The following is an 18,231-nucleotide window of genomic DNA, read 5'->3' as shown; positions in this document are numbered from 1 at the left end:
AATTTAATAAATAAAAAACATTCAATAAATAAACACGCACACTCCCCTCTTTTGAAGTTATAAAATTAAATTAAATATTCTTGATCACAACCACTACTAAAGTTGGATTTGGGTTCGATTGGAATAAAAATAATTTATTATTTTGGAACAACAACAGCAATAATAATAATAATATCATTTTATATTTGTTATAGTAATTTTTAAATGTACTAACATATAATCATTCATTTTATTTTTAAATCAATCAATCAATCCTATAGATAGAAAATTTATTTATTGAACAATTTCACATATTTATTAAAAACAAAACTCATATAAAATGGATGAAGTATTAGAAATGATTGCCGATGCTGTGTCATCGTTGGTAGTTGCAATCACAGAGTCAGAAGAAAAGAATACCTTATTTGGTGTATGTAGAAAAAATTATTTATATTCTTCTGGATTGTCCATGAAAAAATAAAAGCAAAAAAAAAAATTAATATCCAACTATTTTTTCTTAAAATTATAGGATATGGTACCAGGTGTTGAACTTATTCAACAAGCAGTGGTTGGTATGAGTGAAGCTGCTGAGGAAACATTGGGATTAATCGATGAAGAATTCAAACCAATCTTGAATGACACTGCTCGTCAGTTGAAGAATGCCGCCAACCAATTGCATTCCGATGCGGTGCGAGCACGTGATGATCCATGGAATCGTGTTCCACAGAAGGATGCAATCAAATCGGCAAAGATGATTCTTCAGAAAGTAGTGCTGCTGGTGTTGATCGAGGAGCAATCGAATATCAAGGTGTTGGTAGGCATCGCCAAGAAGGTGGCAGAGGGTGTCAAGCGTATCGACGAGATTGAGAATTTGAACCAGTTGAATGTGATGGTCAGTGATGTTGCCCAGCTCGAAGACGAGTTGGTCAAGCGTTCACAGCGTCGTTCCGAGGGTTCCAACAATCCAGAATTCCGTCAGCGTCTTGAGGAACTCTCGGCAAGTGTGTCGTCTCTGAGTCACCAACATCAACAGGCCGCCAGAAATGTGTGTCAAAACACTGGCGACCACAATGCACGCGCGCGTCGTGCCGACACCAGTCAGAAGCTGTTGGGTGCCATCGACGATATGATCTACACCATCAAGCAAATCTTTGCTTCCAACACCAAGTTTGTTGACTTGGCATTCAAGTGGCAACCAGTCAGAACCATCGCAGAGGATGAAGTCACCAATGCCTCGGCTCAGTTGGTCGACTATCTCCATGCGCTACCCAAACAGATCGAAGCTGGAAACGGTCCTGCCGCTGCACGTGAAATTGTCAATGCCGCCAATCTACAGATCTCCAACGCCATTGTTGTCGCCAATCGTTGTGAGGATCCAATCAAGAAGAAGATGATCTTGAAGAACATCGAGGAGCTCAAGAAGCTAACTCCACAGTTGATCGCAGCCATGAAACCGGTTCTCGAGAATCCGAACGACATGAAAGCCAAACAACATTTGGACAACTTGATCTACTCCACCCAAAAGGCATCGGAGAACTTGGCATCCGCTGTCATCTCCACACCAAGCGAAATCGTTGCTGCAAGCGGAGCATCTTTGACTCGTGAGATTGAGTCGCTCGAAGATGCCATCAATCGTGGCGATATCAAGCGTGCCGAAGCAATCACCAATAATTTGGGTTCGTCGATCGATCGTCACATCGAGATGGCAACCGCGCTGTTGGACTCGATCCAGGATCCATCGCTGCGTCACCAAGTACAAAAGGCAATCGAGAAACTCATCGCTTTGAAACCAAAGATCTTGGAAGCCGCTCACAAATGCATTAGAAATCCAAGAGACGAAGAAGCCAAGCGTCAACTCAACCAGTTGGTCAAGGAAGCCAAGAGTGCCATCTCACAGATCTCACAGCCATACGAAGTGGTTGCCGCTCTCAACACCAAGTTGCACAACGACCTCGATTCACTCACCAAGTGTATCGATGCAGGTGGACCAGACATGCAATACAAGGGTGTTCAACACGCCAAAGACATTGCAGCGGACATCAAGAAACAAATCGAAGAAGCAGAGGCATACGCTGCATCGATCAGCGATCCAGTCCACAAGAAACAGATTCAAGATGCCGTCGATCGTTTGAAACAACTGACTCCACAACTCTTGGAAGCAATCAAGGATGTATTGGCCGATCCAACAAACAAAGCTGCTCGTGCACGTCTCGACAAGCTGATTGGCGAAGTCAAGGACGCCAGCACCAATTTGGCAGTCGCCACACAACCAACCTCTGAAGAATTGAAGATGCAACGTTTGAACCGTGAGATGTCAATGGCCAAGGTTGAACAACCAAAGCCAGCTCCAGTCGAAATCAAACCAGCTCCAAAGTTCAAGATCGAAGGTCCTGTCAACAAGGCTGTCTATGTCGCCGCCGAAGAGGTCGCCAATGCCCTCGAGAAGAAGGTCAGAGACGACACACCACTCGGAAAGCTGGTGTCGTTCGGTGACGATATCGCTGCACAAATGGCATTGCTCTCATCATATGCCGCCAAGGGTGATGTCAAGGGTATGATTCAGGCAGCCAGAAAGATTGCTGATTCGATCAAGGCCGTACAACTCAACGCCAAGGGTATCGCTGACGCCTGTATCGATCCACGTTTGAAACAAGCAGTTTTCACCTACCTCGACTGCGGTAGCAATTTCTCAACACAACTCAAGATTCTTTGTGCTGTCAAAGCAGCATCCGACGACGACTCCACCTCTGAAGAGCAATTAGTCACTTGTGCTAAAGGTTTATCATCTGCTGTTATCAATATTATAAAGTCAGCAGAAGCAGCTTCCTTAAAGTTGAAGAAATAATCAAAAAAAAAAAAAAAAAAAGAAATAAAAAAAACCCCACCCTCATTTTTTTCCAAACTAAATAAACTAACGATAATAGGTAAATCCTTTTCTTATTTGTACAAATACTTTTGTTGTGTTTTGTTAATACTTTAATTTATTTTTTGGAAAACTTTAAAATTAATTTAGAAACAGTAAAATCAAATTGATAGTGACTTGTCTAGTGTTGTCTATCATTATAACTTTGTTTAATGTAAATCTTCATCTCAAAAAGATACTTTGTCTTGGTCCATCATAATATTATTGAAACAGAGATCCTGAACATCCGAATCAAAAAAAAAATTTAAAAAAAAAAGAAAAAATAAAATAAAAATAAAAAAAATTCAATTTTTTTTTTTTCATTGTTTCACACACTATACGAATTTTTTGTTGATCAATCAGTAATTTAACCAAATAAATAATATTAGAATGAACGCTTTAATTAACGCTGCCAGAAGAACTATCATCCAACCAAGAAACAGACAATTCTTGAGAGGTGGTGACGGTCATGGTCATGGTCATGATGTAGGTGATCATTTACAAATGCAAAGCAATCAACCATCAATCAATCAATATCATCAGTCAACTCTAAATCGATCAAATAACAGCTTAATGATTAATCATCATCTAAATATTATAATAATCATAACATAAAAATAATATTAAAAAGTGTTCTTAAATCATACAGAATTTATGAATACGGACAGATATTTTAGATTTAGAAAGTAGAAAGAATAGATAGATTAGATTATTATCGTTGCAGATGATCAAACATCACTTAAAGATAGAATACAAAAAAAAAAAGAAGAAGAAATAGGACACACAGAGGGAGAGTTGATTGATACAGATTGTGATTTTGTTGATTGTTCTCACAGAAACTCAAAGAATGATTCACTAATAACATATATTTCATATTTCTAATAATATATACTAGGGTCCAGAGTACGGAATTCCAGTAGGTCTCCAAAAGAATATTTCATTCGTCACCAAGATTGCTGGTTGCATCCTTTTCGCTTACATCCCATTCGCCGCCATTAACCACCAAAAGTATAGTATCACACAACCTTTATTGTTTCTTGATCTTTTAAATATCATAATACTAATATATATACTATTTTTTATTATTAATCAGGGCCAAGAAGCAACAAAAGGATTAAATAGATCAAACACACCTTTTAGTTAAATTATAATAATAGAGAAATAACTGTGTTTTTAAATAAAAATATAAAATATAAAATATAAATAAAATAGGTATATATTTCACTCACATATCTCTCTTCTATTTGTAATACTATAAATAGAAAGAATTGTGTAGTGTATAAAGTAATCAAATATTATTACCCATTTGGGTAATAACATAGTTTCAGCAAATGAATCTCTTTCTTTTAAGATCAATTTAAAATAAAAGGTAGGTGGTATCTTTCGACTTTTGTCTTTATAAACAATTAAAGAGGTCGTAATTCATTTTAGAGCAATTTGAATGAAGTGATGAAATCTATTGAAGTAACATATATTAAAAATCAGAAATCTTTTCTTTTGATTTATTAATTTTTATTTATTTTTATTTATTTTTATTTATTTATTTATTTATTTTTTCAACTCTTGGTTACCCAAGATCTGTGGTGATATCAAAGATCGTTGATTTTTCTATTTTTTTGTTTTGAGCCCTGTGTGATTAAAAATAGTTGGACCTGATTAGCTAAAAATTGAATAGTCAAAAGATTGTTCAACCATCCCTCCTTAAAAATTTTCTTTAATTTTAAAACCAAAAGTAATCAAATATTAAAAAAACATAATCTGACAATAGTTATAAAAACAACACTTATAATTATTTACACCACACATTTAATAAATATTTTAGTAACATTTTTTGTGTGTTGTGTGTTTTTTTTTTTAAAATTCAAACAACAAGAATAAAGCAATTAGAGTAGTGTAGTGTTTTTTTCACTCAATTCATTCAGTTTAAATATATACTTTTTCAATTCAACAAATTTGTTTTTGGTGATGTTGTTGATGCTGGTTCTCTCGAGATAACAATCCTATCTTTATAAATAATAATTTAAACAACAACAACCAACACAACCAACACACATCATACCAATCAAACAAACCACATTTATATTCTCTCCGTTTATCAAACAGTACTGTATACATTTTAAAACATGGTACATTATCCCAAAGCATTTATGTAAGTTTTAAACTTCACCTTTTACTTTATACTTTTTTTTATTATTATTGTTGATCAACAAACAACATTCAATCAACTTCATCTTTGATGCAATAGATATACATATATAGAGAATAGAAATACTAATATTATTGTTACTACTATCATTATCATATCATTATTATTATTATTATGATTCTAAATATTAAAACATTGACCCGAATCGAAAGTACAATATGGGCCGTTGCAGGAACTTGCTCATTGCTCGCGACATTCCTGTCGTTTTATCTTATATATAAACATCTTAGAAATTATACATGTGGAGATCTACAGAAATATATTATTAGAATTTTGATTATGGTTCCTGTAAGTATCAATCACACTGCAAATCATCATGATAGATTTTGATTGTTTGCAAATTTGTTAGAGATTTTAACAGTGTTTTGTTTAAATGATAATAGGTTTATGCAGTGGACAGTTGGTTATCACTTAGATTTGTAGATTTAAGTTTATATTTTGATTTGATTAGAGATGTGTAAGATTATAAACAAACAAAAATCACGATATACTTTAGAACTGTTCGATACTTATATATATTACTTTTGTTTTTTTTTATATAATAGATATGAAGGTTACGTATTATATTGCTTCTTTTGTTTGATTGTAGCCTATGTAGAGAGAGATTTCGATGTAATAGAGTTATTACACACCAAAGAACCACTTGCTCATCCATTCCCACTTGGATATTGTTTACCAAAGATTAGACTTGGAAGGTAACATTAAACATACAAAACAAAACAAAATCAGCAATTTGACAAACAAACTAATTAACTTTACTTTAAATATACTTAATTGATTATTATAGATCATTTTTAAAGACTTGCAAGCGATTTGTACTACAATTTGTTTTTGTAAAACCAATCATTGCACTTATTTCTATTGTTTTACAAGCAACACACAATTATGGAGAAGGTCAATTCGTTCCTACCAAAGGTTATTTCTGGTTAACCATTTTCGAGAATATAAGTGTAACAGTAAGTTATTATACTTATTATTAAATAAGTTTCAATTGAATTAATTAATTTACTTGTAAATTTAGCTGAGTCTTTATTTCTTGGTATTATATTATCAAGCAATGAGAGAGGAATTGAAACCATTCAAACCATTTGGTAAATTCATGTGTATCAAAGCAGTTATTTTCTTTGCATTCTGGCAAGGTATCATCATTTCATTCTTGACATATATCGATGTGATCACACCGGTCGGTGATTGGACAGTGGACAACATCTCATCAGCACTTCAAGACTTTATTACATGTGTTGAAATGTTGATCATTGCAGTGTTGCATCACTTTTTCTTCTCTTACAAAGAGTTTAGAGATCCAAACAAACAACCATTCCTCTACAACTCTCAAACCAAGACATTCTTCAACAATCCTGCAAGTTCGATCATTCCAGTTATCAAAAACTTCTTTACTGTTACAAGTGCATCCGATATTATTGAAGATACAAAGTAAATATTATCAAAAAAAAAAGCATTGATCAGAGCAAATTACTAACATTTTTAAAAATTATTAATCTAATTTATAGGGAATCATTCATTTTACCATTGATTAGATCCGACGACGATATTTTACATATTAAAGAAGAAGAAAGAGTACTATTAAAGAATGAAGAGTTAAATAGTATGGTTTTGTAAATAATAATAATAATAGTAGTATTAATAAATTTAAATTATATAATTAGTTCAAAGATAATATATTAAATATATTATCTATTAAAAAAAAAATAGTTGTTATACAATTTGTTTTTTTTTTTTTTTGTAGAGTTAAATAAGATGCACCTGTAAATTGCTTTATTATATTATTTAGTTTGTTTGTGTTTGTTTATCTATTTTATAAATTTAAATTTGTTGTTGGGCTGTTTGGCGCTGACATAATGATCGGTAATGATAATGTAGATTCGAATAGATTAGAGGCAGGTTGTAGTTGTTGTTTGAGTGCTTGGTTTTCTCGTTTCAATTTTTGTATCTCTTGATGCAGTGCAAGTGTTTCTCGAAGCGTTGCGTCGGTAGTCGGCAGTAGATTCTGCAAGTAGTATCCCTTCCACACAGAAAACAATGGTACACTCGCCTTTGGTATGAGCACTCGTTCGTCACGCTCATACAGAGAGTTTACAAAGCTGTCTCTTTCCGATAGTACATAACTCCACAGACTTACACTGTGAGTCTTTACATTGTTTCGTACACGTTCTCTCTCAGAGTTGTATAGGAACGTGCCGAATCGACAAGAGAACAGATTATGGAGGATCTCTAGCAGCAGACGTTCATTGAATTCAATAGCCTTTGGGAATTGACATAGAATATGATAAATAGTTTCAATAAACTGTAAGAATACTGGTGATCTTTGTTCATCTCCGTATTTTGGATCACCATGACCTATTCTCTTAAAGAATTGATGTCCTAATGATAACCATTCCTATAAATAACAAGTTGACAGGTTTTTTTTATTAGTTATTATTATGCTTTTATATATTTGTATTATTGTTATTTTAGATATTATCTTACTTTTTCTATTAATACAATGAAACCTTCTAAAGTTCTATAATAAGGATCTAGTAAGAACATTGAGATGGCAGAGAGTTGTGCAGTTCTATCCCAACCATCGGAGCAATGAATCAATACAGATGTACTGGTGTTATGTACAGTCTCAACTATTTTAATTGCACCTTGAAGAATCAATATGATATGGTCCAACCAATGTGATGCATCTATACCACTTAACCATCCTTCCGACTTTTGTTCTTTATAATGCTGACTATTTACACCACCTACAGCTACAAAGCAAGTATCTTTAAACTTTTCATATGAATTTCTCATCACTCCATTAATTTGCATATTAATATTATATTCATATTTTGCAAAATAAAATCGATCATTATTTAACATACCATGTATATTCTCTATATTTAAAAACTCCAAGGTGCATTCCGGGTAGCAGGTTGATGTATTCTCATAGCCAGCACCCATTGCACGATTTCCAATGGCATTTGCTTTTGGTCTTGCATCGAGTAGCGATAGATTCTTGGTAACAGACGGGGATGGTAGCATCAATGATGATCTGAATGACTTAGTTGGCTTCTCATTGCTGGTGGTGGTGATCATATTGTTACCTCTACCGATCTCTCGAAACATCATTTCATCTTCAGCGCAACGAGACCTAGTGATACCAACCAAAGGCTGTGAACAACGCGTAATCGACGCACCGTTGTTTGGATGTCGCCATGACAACACAGGTATTCTACCTCTACTTCTGAAATGAAAAACACTCTCCAACTCATTATCACTGATTCTCTCTGGTACTGCCAACAACGATGGATAACTATCACACTTTTCATAGTTTTCATTGATTCTAGTGATTCTCCAGCCACTCGATGATCTACCAACTCCTTGTCTTTGATATTCCTTTTCCAAATCGAATAGATCCCATCCATTGATTGAATATGTTTCTCTAAATAATTAGTTATTAAGTAAGTATGATAGCCTTTCTGAACTAACAATTGATTGATTCCAACATACTTGTTATAAAATGCAAATAACTTTGATTGATTTGAAGGGAATACTTGATTCTTTAATGTTTTGTACAGCTTTTTTCTTGAGGTGTTTCTTTTATCGGTTGGATTGGTTGGGAAGAAGAATCTAACGAATCTAAAATCTTTACAGTGTAGATCTAGATAACAATTTGTATTTGATTTGGATGAACCGACTCTTTCAATTTTCGATATTGAATACAAAGGTATATTATATTCTTGATTCTATATATATATTTATTAGGATCTAAATATTAGAACAATTGTTATTCCAATGCTATTTAATTATAATGTTTGTACATACGGTTGACTCTTTTGAGAAGAATTTTAATTGATAGTTTGTCATAAAAAGTTCACCTTCAACACCACCCGATTTACCACTAATATAATCTGTTAAATGAATTACATTATCAATCTAAAAAAAAAAATAACAAAAATGATTATCAGTTAGTTTAAAATGATTAATAATGATGATTGATTACAAAGAAGTAAGTATTATTTACTTTTAGAATTAAGATTTCACCTGGAATCGATTTTGATAGTTTGTTTTGATTACTAAAGAATGGTGTTGCAACACATGCACTGAATAATACTTTTAAACAAACACCTTCTTCATGATTTAGATTATCTTCAACTTTTGGAAACAGATATAGTTTATCCTATATAAATGATAAAGATAGTTTGTTTAATGTTATAATGTTTCGTTTTGTTATTGATATGATAATTATTAATACGTACATTCTTCTTTATACCGTATGATGAAACTGGATTGTTTTCAAGTAACCATAGTTTAGGATCACTTAACATCAATTTATAGTTTAGAGTACGTTTCTTTATCTGTGATTCCAACCATGGCGATAGGTCGGAGATCATCTCTTTGACCGTTGATTTCGTACTGAATGTAATGGTTACTTGATTCACCGGTACAACATAGGATAGTGATGAAGTTGACGATGCCGATGACGATGCTGAATTTCTAAAGGTAATCGAAGCAGAGCTAGCAACACCACCAACACTAGTTGAATTTACACCACTATCACCTTGATAATGATTATTATTATTATTATTATTAGATACAACAATCTGTGGAATATTAATATTCATATTCATATCCAATAATGGTGTATCATCTATTGACAATACAATGATATCTTTCTTTTTGAACTCTATAATACTCATATTGCCAAGTGAATATGTAGTTAAAAGTAATTCATCTTGTAACAACACTTCCGATCCATCATTTAACAATGCAAATAATCCATAATACCTTTGTTGTTTTTTAAAAGTGATAATAATAGTTAGTTACAAAGTGATCAATCAAGATAGCCTTTTCCAAAGAGAATATAGTAGTTACTTTAAATCTTGACCAATGAAATATAATACATCTAATTTCGAGGTGATCAGCTGAATTGCATCTCTAACCAACATTTTATCGTCGACTTGGAATGTTTTGGTTTTCATTTGTTCGGGGAATACCACTTTGAGATAGGTCGGTTCCTTCTCGAGTGTTTTCAGTTTGCATTCGATTAGATCTTGATCGTAGAGTTCGTAGATCCACAGAGGTTTACTCTCATCCATCCAAACACCACATTCCACTTTGTTGTTTGGTACCAGATACAATGAATATCGATGTTGCTCACTATTCAACAGTCGTTTCTTCTTGATGACGGAGAACAGCAGATCCTTTACAAGATTCTCACGCAACACCTTGAATGAAGAGATCGTTTGGTGTTCTGGTATCGATACTCTCAATATCAACATCTCTGCAATCGGTCCAACTGTTATTTCATCTAATCTTTGTCTTAGACTTGGTTGAAATTTAAGTGCACCTAAATTAAATTAACATACATATATTACATATTAATATTTAAAACTTTTTATTCTTTTTTTTTTTTTTTAAAAACTTTAATAAACAAACAAAATAAAACAAATATTTGTTTAAATGATACAATACTTTTATTTGGTGGAATCCAAACACTTGATCTCTTATTAACATTATTATCACTACCAATACTACTACTATTAATATCTATATGATCTGTTGTAGTATTTTCATTATTGTTATTGTTATTATTATTATTATTATTATTATTATTTGACATTGTTTTTAATTTAATAATATTATTATTATTATTGTTGTTATTAATTTTATTATTTGAATTCGAATAATTGTCTATAATATCTGTTTTCGAAGATGAGGATGATAATGATGATAATGTAGTTGTTGTAGTTGTTGTTGTTATAGTAGTAGTTCTATCTGTCATTTAAAATATGTATATACATAAAACATTCAAAATAAACAAATAATAATTAAAAAGATTAGATAGACAGAATTATTAGATGAATAAAAATACTTTGGACTACAAAAATTGAAAAGTTATATGTGGTGAGGTGTGTTTGCAGAGGAAGTTGAAAAGATATTTTTTTTTGATTATTTTTTAATATTTTTTTAATTAATTTTATTTTGCAAAAATATCATCATAGCAGGTTGTGGGCGATCCGACATTTCAGATTTTTATTTTTGCACAATCACAAAAATGTTTTTTTATAACTTTATTTTGTTAGATCATTTAGATTTGTTTTTAGAACAAATATTTAAAGATATTAATAATAATTATAAAGATAAATAATGATGATGTGCAACTTGTAAATATAGTTAATTTAGATGATGATGAAGATGATGTTGATGAAGTGGATGATGCAGATGATTCATCTACACCTGTTGTTGTTATTCCATTATCACTGGTTGTTGTAGATTGTGATTGTTGTGTAATAATAGAACCGGATGTATCTAATGTTGAGATTGGTGTGGTTGAAATGAATGATGTGGAAGATGCAGCAGTGGAGCTTGGTGATGTACCAACGGGAATGAATGAAGAGTATTTAATGAAACTGGGATTGGTTGATACATTGGAGTTCGATAGGCACTTGTTGGTGATTGTACTGTATTTCAATGTTGACATTGTACACTCTACATCCATGCAGGTATAGTAGTTGTAGGTGTTCGCAGTGCAATTGACAAAGTAACCGATGTTGGCGATGTTGTTACCGTCTTAAGTGGCGTGGTACGGTGGAAGGTTACAAACACTCTGATACGATTGGCTATAGCAATTGCCCATGTTGTTGTCTTTGGTGAACACAATTGAATTCTCAATGGAGTAGATCATGAAGAAACCGTTGGTCGATGGAGTACACAGGTTATCGATTGGCACCGCTTGGCCGGGAATACAATTCTCTGGTTGTGAACAGGTTGGATCAATACAGTACATCTCAACGACGACTGGAACAATTGGGAGTGCAGTGGAGGATGACGATGAAGCAGCGGATGACGATGAAGTCATCAGGCTAGTGATTGGATTGGTGAATCCCGAGAGTCCAGAGGTAAAGCCAGTTAGGAAACCCGAGGAGCTCGACGATGTCAATGCCGGATTCGAACTGTTGGTCACTACGTAGATGGTATTGGAACGACAACGATTCAATTGCAACCATGAATAGGAAACAGGATTACCGAAACATCCGGCAGTCAAATAATTGGAAATCTTCAAATATTGCAGAAATTGTGAATTAACCTGATAGGTACCGGTCAATGATAACAATAATATGATAACAATTATTAATTTTTGTAATTTATTCATATTCATATTCATATTTATTTAAATTAAATAGATAATTATTATTGTTTTAGTTTTAAATAGATAATGTATATTTAGATTCCATTTTTGTTTCTATTTATAATCGATTGATTATCTTTGTTTGATCATTTATTTATATATACTATCAACATGTTTTCCCAATAAATCAAATGTTTTTATTCTTAAGTAATGTGGAGGAGAAACAAATGGTCTGAAAATAAAAAAAAATAACATAAAAATTTTTAATGAGACAAAGCATTTGAAAAAATTAAATACTTAAGTTTATCCCTCATTCAATGAAAAAACATGAATAATGATCGCGAAACTCATTCTTTTTTAAAGTGAAGTAATAAAATAAAAAGAATGTCAATGTTAGATGATAGTAATACAGTTTCATGTATTACAAAAGGTGGAGATGTATTTGAATTCGATACGTCATTTGAATCTTGTAGTAAATATGGTTTTTTCAATGGTGATTTAGTTGAAACTTCTGCTGGTCAAGGTTTAGGTAGGTAACAAACATTATTATTAACTTGAAATGATTATCTCTTAGTATTAATATTTAACTAAACTATTCTTTTTTTATATGATAGTTGTTGGTGTAAGAGATAATCAATTGTGGTTTGAAATATTCGGTCACGACGGTGCGTCCTATTGGGATAATGGAGATGATTATCATGACCTGGTGAATAAAGTTAAAGTGAAATTGTTATCTTTCAATAATATAGAAGGAGAAGAAGAAAAAGAGAAGAATAAGAGGAACAAAAAGAAGAAGAATTCCAATAGCAAGATAGTTAAAGACAACAGCTATTATTATTCACAGTTTAGTGATGGTAGCAACCATCGTTGTAATAATACAACATGTAGAGAACAACACCATACCGATGTCATTCGAAGAGTTCTATGTCAGAAGTACTTGTTTCGATATATCATAAAGTCATTCGACATCTTTGCCTATCGTAAAACGCTGTATTCTCAGCCGCGCGATGCCTATCATTCACTGAGGATCTGGCGATACGACTACCACCAATATTGTAGATGCCAATTGGATGATTACCAATGGTCATTTCGGTCTGTTGGCAGATAAGATAAGAGATGGCGCCAATCTTTCCTATGATTATTGGTTTGAAGCCAGATTATGTAAATCGTTGGATAATATGCCACTAAATATCTTTGTGCACTTGTTTCCTCGGTATAAAGAGCAGATACTACGAGAGAAGGAGGTCTTTGCGGGAATTATTGAAGTTGTTTTTCAATTTGGTCGCAAGGATATTGCTGACTTTATACAATCGGAATTTGGATCTTTGTTTATCGTTTTTCCAGAGGTGGCCAAACGTGCATTCATCCTTTGCTGTCACATACAATCACGTTGAAATGCTTCCGTTTTGTGTTGGATTGTTAAAGGATAAATCCACTTTCCCATCGGATTGTCAATTTAACTTGGAGATGAGCAAGATTTCTAGCTTCAACCGATATAGATCTGTTCAGAAACTATCTTGAATCCAGTGTTGAAATGTCTGAAAGTTTCTATCTGTCAGGTGATTGTCAATTGTTCAAGTTGTTAGAAGATCCTGCAAATCCCATTCAGATTGTAGTCCTTCAAAGGAGTATTGTCAATACTCTAAACTCTCTCGATCCATTGGTCAACTCAACCATTAGTTTAGATTTGATAGTGTATATATTGTCATGTCAACATGGAATCAAAGATGAAAGAGCAAGTAATATTATTGATGATTTACCAGCTACCATTCAAACAGTTATCAATCTACACCAACTCTCGTTGCATCTGAAATCATTAGGTCATCAACACCACTGAAGAAGTGTCACCTGTGTTTTTTAGATATTTGACAATCACGAACAACACTTTGCTCAACATTCATTTGACTAATTATATAATCAGCCATGACTCAATGAATGAATCAATTTACAACTATGGAAATATTCAACAAATTAAGATGGCAAATGCCGAAAATAGTAATAATACACCACCAGTATCAATTAAACTTACCAATCACCATACAACAGAAATAATTCAAACAATCGCTCAGTTCCATGATGCCAGAAATATTCTTTGGATTCTGGAGGACCTGGAGGATTATGACGGACATGGAATTGGATATTTGATAAAGACATTAGGAATCACTCCTGTTGTGAGCTCAAGCCTCTATGACCTCAGTAAATCATTGTTTAAACGTGATCTCTTTGAATATGGACATCTCCTAACACCAGAGAAAGAGATGAAACTGTCAGATCCAACAGATAAGTTCAGGCAAACATTACCATCATTGGAGTCACTGAAATACATACAATCGTTGAATCCAGAGTTTATCAATGTCGCATTCGAATCGATTGACCAGTGGACAAAGGTAGAGTCACTTCAATTCTTTTTGGACCATTGCTCAAAGATCACCAATAGAAATACATACTATCGATTCTTACTTCAATCATTATGGGATTCGATTGCATGTGGTCGATTGGATCTGGTAGTGTGCTTGTTCCAACACAAACCAAGAACCAATTGTGGCTTTGAATTGGAAATTGCAATTCATTATGATAGATGCGATATTGCAAAGTTTATCATCCAGAGAATCACTTCTGTTAAACAATTGAGACCAAGATTATTTAAATTTTTACCTATAAGATTCAACATTCTCAAATATTTAATTGAAAGTTTTTCATCTATTATTTCAGAGGAAACCCATGTGACACCAATGATGGATGTATCCATTAAGTGTGGACTCATCAATTCTTTTTCTTATCTTTTGGAGAAGTTTCCAGGTGCCTATTATAATATCCATGAATGCCTTTCACATCACGGAGGTGAAACATTAGATTTTATTATTACACAAATGAACGACCAACAAAGAGCAAAGGAAACAGCTAAATTCAAAGATATTTTCAGTCGAGCACATTCTAATGGATTCCGCAATGTTCTGTCAGTTTTAGAGAAACATAATCTTTTATTAAAACCAAGAAAAAAAATAAAAGTTAAGCATTAAATATTTATTTTTTTTAATTAATAATATTTTAAATTTGTTTGAAAATAAGTTCAATATTCTTCAACCATTGTAAAATCTTCTCAGGTATTGGTGGTTACATGTAACAAATTTCGTTGGGCTTCTATATTTATCTCTTTTCATCTTGATTGACCAAGTGGCACACACCATCTTTTTTAATTAATAAAAAGATAAGAAATTTTGTTTTACATTTCTTCATTTCAATGAGGAATGCTTATTTTAAAAGTTAAAAAATGATAAAAAGATAAGAAATTTTGTTTTACATTTCTTCATTTCAATGAGGGATGTGTGTTTTAAAATATTTTCATACAGAGAGAAACTCATTCTTTTTTAAAGTGAAGTAATAAAGTAAAAAGAATGTCAATGTTAGATGATAGTAATACAGTTTTATGTGTTACAAAAGTTGGAAGTTTATTTGAATTCGATACGTCATTTGAATCTTGTAGTAAATATGGTTTTTTCAATGGTGATTTAGTTGAAACTACTTCTGGTCAAGGTTTAGGTAACAAACATTATTGTTAACTTGAAGTGATTATCTTAGTATTAGTATTTAACTATTCTTTTATATTATAGTTGTTGGTGTAAGAGATAATCAATTGTGGTTTGAAATATTCGATCACGATGGAGCGTCCTATTGGGATAATGGATATGATTATCATGACCTGGTGAATGATGTTAATGTGAAATTGATATCTTTCAATAATAAAGAGGGAGAGCAAGAGGTCGGAGAAGGAGAAGAAACTGAGAGGAAGAAGAACAAGATGGTTAAAGACAATAGCTATTATCATTCACAGTTTAGTGATGGTAGCAACCATCGTTGTAATAATACAACATGTAGAGAACAACACCATACCGATGTCATTCGAAGAGTTCTCTGTCAGAAGTACTTGTTTCGATATATCATAAAGTCATTCGACATCTTTGCCTATCGTAAAACGCTGTATTCTCAGCCGCGCGATGCCTATCATTCACTGAGGATCTGGCGATACGACTACCACAATATTGTAGATGCCAATTGGATGATTACCAATGGTCATTTCGGTCTGTTGGCAGATAAGATAAGAGATGGCGCCAATCTTTCCTATGAACCATTCGAAGGAGGAGTAATCAAATTCTTTAAGAATATGCCATGGGATATCTTTAAACATTTGTTCCCTAGGTATAGAGATGAGATATTAGGAGAAGAGACATTATACGAGACATTGACCAAAGTAGTTTTTCAATTCGGTCGTAAAGATATCGCAGAATATTTGCAATCGGAATTTACATCGTTGTTTGAGAACGACCCAGCACGGGCAAAGGATGCATTCATCCTTGCCGTCTCAAACTACCAAGTTGAAATGCTTCCTTTTTGTGTTGGATTGTTAAAGGATAAATGCCCTATCCCATCCAATTGTCAATTTAACCTGGAGATAGCAAGATTTTTAGCGTCAAACAATATAGATTTGTTTATAAACTATCTTGAATCCAGTGTTGAAATGTCTGAAAGTTTCTATCTGTCAGGTGATTGTCAATTGTTCAAGTTGTTAGAAGATCCTGCAAATCCCATTCAGATTGTAGTCCTTCAAAGGAGTATTGTCAATACTCTAAACTCTCTCGAACCATTGGTCAACTCAACCATTAGTTTAGATTTGATAGTGTATATATTGTCAAGTCAACATGGAATCAAAGATGAAAGAACAAGTAATATTATTGATGATTTACCAGCTACCATTCAAACAGTTATCAATCTACACCAACTCTCGTTGCATCTGAAATCATTAGGTCATCAACACACTGAAGAAGTGTCACCTGTGTTTTTTAGATATTTGACAATCACGAACAACACTTTGCTAAACATTCATTTGACTAATTATATAATCAGCCATGACTCAATGAATGAATCAATTTACAACTATGGAAACACTCAACAAATTAAATGGTCAAACCTCAGTGGTAATATTAATACACCACCAGTATCAATTAAGCTTACCAACCACCATACAACAGAAATAATTCAAACAATCGCTCAGTTCCATGATGCCAGAAATATTCTTTGGATTCTGGAGGACCTGGAGGATTATGACGGACATGGAATTGGATATTTGATAAAGACATTAGGAATCACTCCTGTTGTGAGCTCAAGCCTCTATGACCTCAGTAAATCATTGTTTAAACGTGATCTCTTTGAATATGGACATCTCCTAACACCAGAGAAAGAGATGAAACTGTCAGATCCAACAGATAAGTTCAGGCAAACATTACCATCATTGGAGTCACTGAAATACATACAATCGTTGAATCCAGAGTTTATCAATGTCGCATTCGAATCGATTGACCAGTGGACAAAGGTAGAGTCACTTCAATTCTTCTTGGACCATTGTTCAAAGATCACCAATAGAAATACATACTATCGATTCTTACTTCAATCATTATGGGATTCAATTGCATGTGGTCGATTGGATCTGGTGATATGTTTGTTCCAACACAAACCAAGAACCAATTGTGGCTTTGAATTGGAAATTGCAATTCATTATGATAGATGCGATATTGCAAAGTTTATCATCGAGAGGATCACTTCAGTTGAAGACTTGCACTGGCAGCCAAGACTATTTAGAAAATTACCTTTACAATTCAATATACTCCAATTTTTTGTTGAAAGTTTTTCATGTATTATTTCAGAGGAAACCCATGTGACACCAATGATGGATGTATCCATTAAGTGTGGACTCATCAATTCTTTTTCTTATCTTTTGGAGAAGTTTCCCTGTGCCTATTATAATATCCATGAATGCCTACGACATAATGGAGGTGAAATATTGGACTTTATTATAAACCAAATGAACAACAAACAAAGAGTAGAGAAAACAGCTAAATTTGAAGATATTTTCAGTCGAGCATATCATAAAGGATTCACCGATATTATATCAGTACTAGAGAAACATAATCTTTTATTAAAACCACAAAGTGAAACCAAAAAATAAAAATTAATCATAAATTTTAAATT

The 18,231-nt window shown here is 33.0% G+C and overlaps 9 protein-coding genes across 9 annotated transcripts; 6 read left to right on the top strand and 3 right to left on the bottom strand.

Annotated features, from left to right (window-relative positions):
- Window positions 1-319: 319 nt before the first annotated feature.
- On the top strand, window positions 320-2,824 carry vinA (vinculin A; the record flags this gene model as incomplete). Its single annotated transcript, XM_020573930.1, has 2 exons — window positions 320-409; window positions 509-2,824. The coding sequence occupies 2 exons, from the start codon at window positions 320-322 to the stop codon at window positions 2,822-2,824; spliced, it is 2,406 nt and encodes an 801-aa protein (XP_020436002.1).
- A 447-nt stretch (window positions 2,825-3,271) lies between these two features.
- On the top strand, window positions 3,272-3,999 carry PPL_02954 (uncharacterized protein; the record flags this gene model as incomplete). The annotated part of the gene is made up of 3 exons (XM_020573929.1): window positions 3,272-3,367; window positions 3,777-3,889; window positions 3,975-3,999. 3 exons carry the CDS (start codon window positions 3,272-3,274, stop codon window positions 3,997-3,999), a joined length of 234 nt encoding a protein of 77 aa, XP_020436001.1.
- A 1,202-nt stretch (window positions 4,000-5,201) lies between these two features.
- tmem184C (OSTA/TMEM184 family protein) lies at window positions 5,202-6,844 on the top strand (the record flags this gene model as incomplete). Its single annotated transcript, XM_020573928.1, has 7 exons — window positions 5,202-5,375; window positions 5,471-5,544; window positions 5,633-5,782; window positions 5,875-6,043; window positions 6,109-6,521; window positions 6,599-6,703; window positions 6,835-6,844. The coding sequence occupies 7 exons, from the start codon at window positions 5,202-5,204 to the stop codon at window positions 6,842-6,844; spliced, it is 1,095 nt and encodes a 364-aa protein (XP_020436000.1).
- Window positions 6,845-6,979: 135 nt separating this feature from the next.
- On the bottom strand, window positions 6,980-10,860 carry PPL_02952 (myotubularin-related protein; the record flags this gene model as incomplete). The annotated part of the gene is made up of 9 exons (XM_020573927.1): window positions 6,980-7,110; window positions 7,224-7,485; window positions 7,575-8,517; window positions 8,586-8,821; window positions 8,901-9,011; window positions 9,100-9,255; window positions 9,335-9,863; window positions 9,951-10,425; window positions 10,551-10,860. The coding sequence occupies 9 exons, from the start codon at window positions 10,858-10,860 to the stop codon at window positions 6,980-6,982; spliced, it is 3,153 nt and encodes a 1,050-aa protein (XP_020435999.1).
- A 318-nt stretch (window positions 10,861-11,178) lies between these two features.
- Window positions 11,179-11,559, bottom strand: PPL_02951 (uncharacterized protein; the record flags this gene model as incomplete). The annotated part of the gene is made up of 1 exon (XM_020573926.1): window positions 11,179-11,559. One exon carries the CDS (start codon window positions 11,557-11,559, stop codon window positions 11,179-11,181), a length of 381 nt encoding a protein of 126 aa, XP_020435998.1.
- Window positions 11,560-11,649: 90 nt separating this feature from the next.
- Window positions 11,650-12,243, bottom strand: PPL_02950 (uncharacterized protein; the record flags this gene model as incomplete). Its single annotated transcript, XM_020573925.1, has 1 exon — window positions 11,650-12,243. The coding sequence occupies one exon, from the start codon at window positions 12,241-12,243 to the stop codon at window positions 11,650-11,652; it is 594 nt and encodes a 197-aa protein (XP_020435997.1).
- Window positions 12,244-12,591: 348 nt separating this feature from the next.
- Window positions 12,592-13,601, top strand: PPL_02949 (uncharacterized protein; the record flags this gene model as incomplete). Its single annotated transcript, XM_020573924.1, has 3 exons — window positions 12,592-12,736; window positions 12,822-13,187; window positions 13,234-13,601. 3 exons carry the CDS (start codon window positions 12,592-12,594, stop codon window positions 13,599-13,601), a joined length of 879 nt encoding a protein of 292 aa, XP_020435996.1.
- Window positions 13,602-13,741: 140 nt separating this feature from the next.
- On the top strand, window positions 13,742-15,227 carry PPL_02948 (uncharacterized protein; the record flags this gene model as incomplete). The annotated part of the gene is made up of 2 exons (XM_020573923.1): window positions 13,742-13,902; window positions 14,129-15,227. 2 exons carry the CDS (start codon window positions 13,742-13,744, stop codon window positions 15,225-15,227), a joined length of 1,260 nt encoding a protein of 419 aa, XP_020435995.1.
- A 375-nt stretch (window positions 15,228-15,602) lies between these two features.
- Window positions 15,603-18,208, top strand: PPL_02947 (uncharacterized protein; the record flags this gene model as incomplete). The annotated part of the gene is made up of 3 exons (XM_020573922.1): window positions 15,603-15,747; window positions 15,819-16,884; window positions 17,110-18,208. 3 exons carry the CDS (start codon window positions 15,603-15,605, stop codon window positions 18,206-18,208), a joined length of 2,310 nt encoding a protein of 769 aa, XP_020435994.1.
- Between the last annotated feature and the right edge of the window lie 23 nt (window positions 18,209-18,231).

The sequence above is a fragment of the Heterostelium album genome (genome assembly GCF_000004825.1).
Source record: "Heterostelium album PN500 unplaced genomic scaffold PPL_scaffold3, whole genome shotgun sequence".
Classification (NCBI taxonomy): domain Eukaryota; phylum Evosea; class Eumycetozoa; order Acytosteliales; family Acytosteliaceae; genus Heterostelium; species Heterostelium album.
This window is presented reverse-complemented; position numbering and strand designations above follow the sequence as displayed.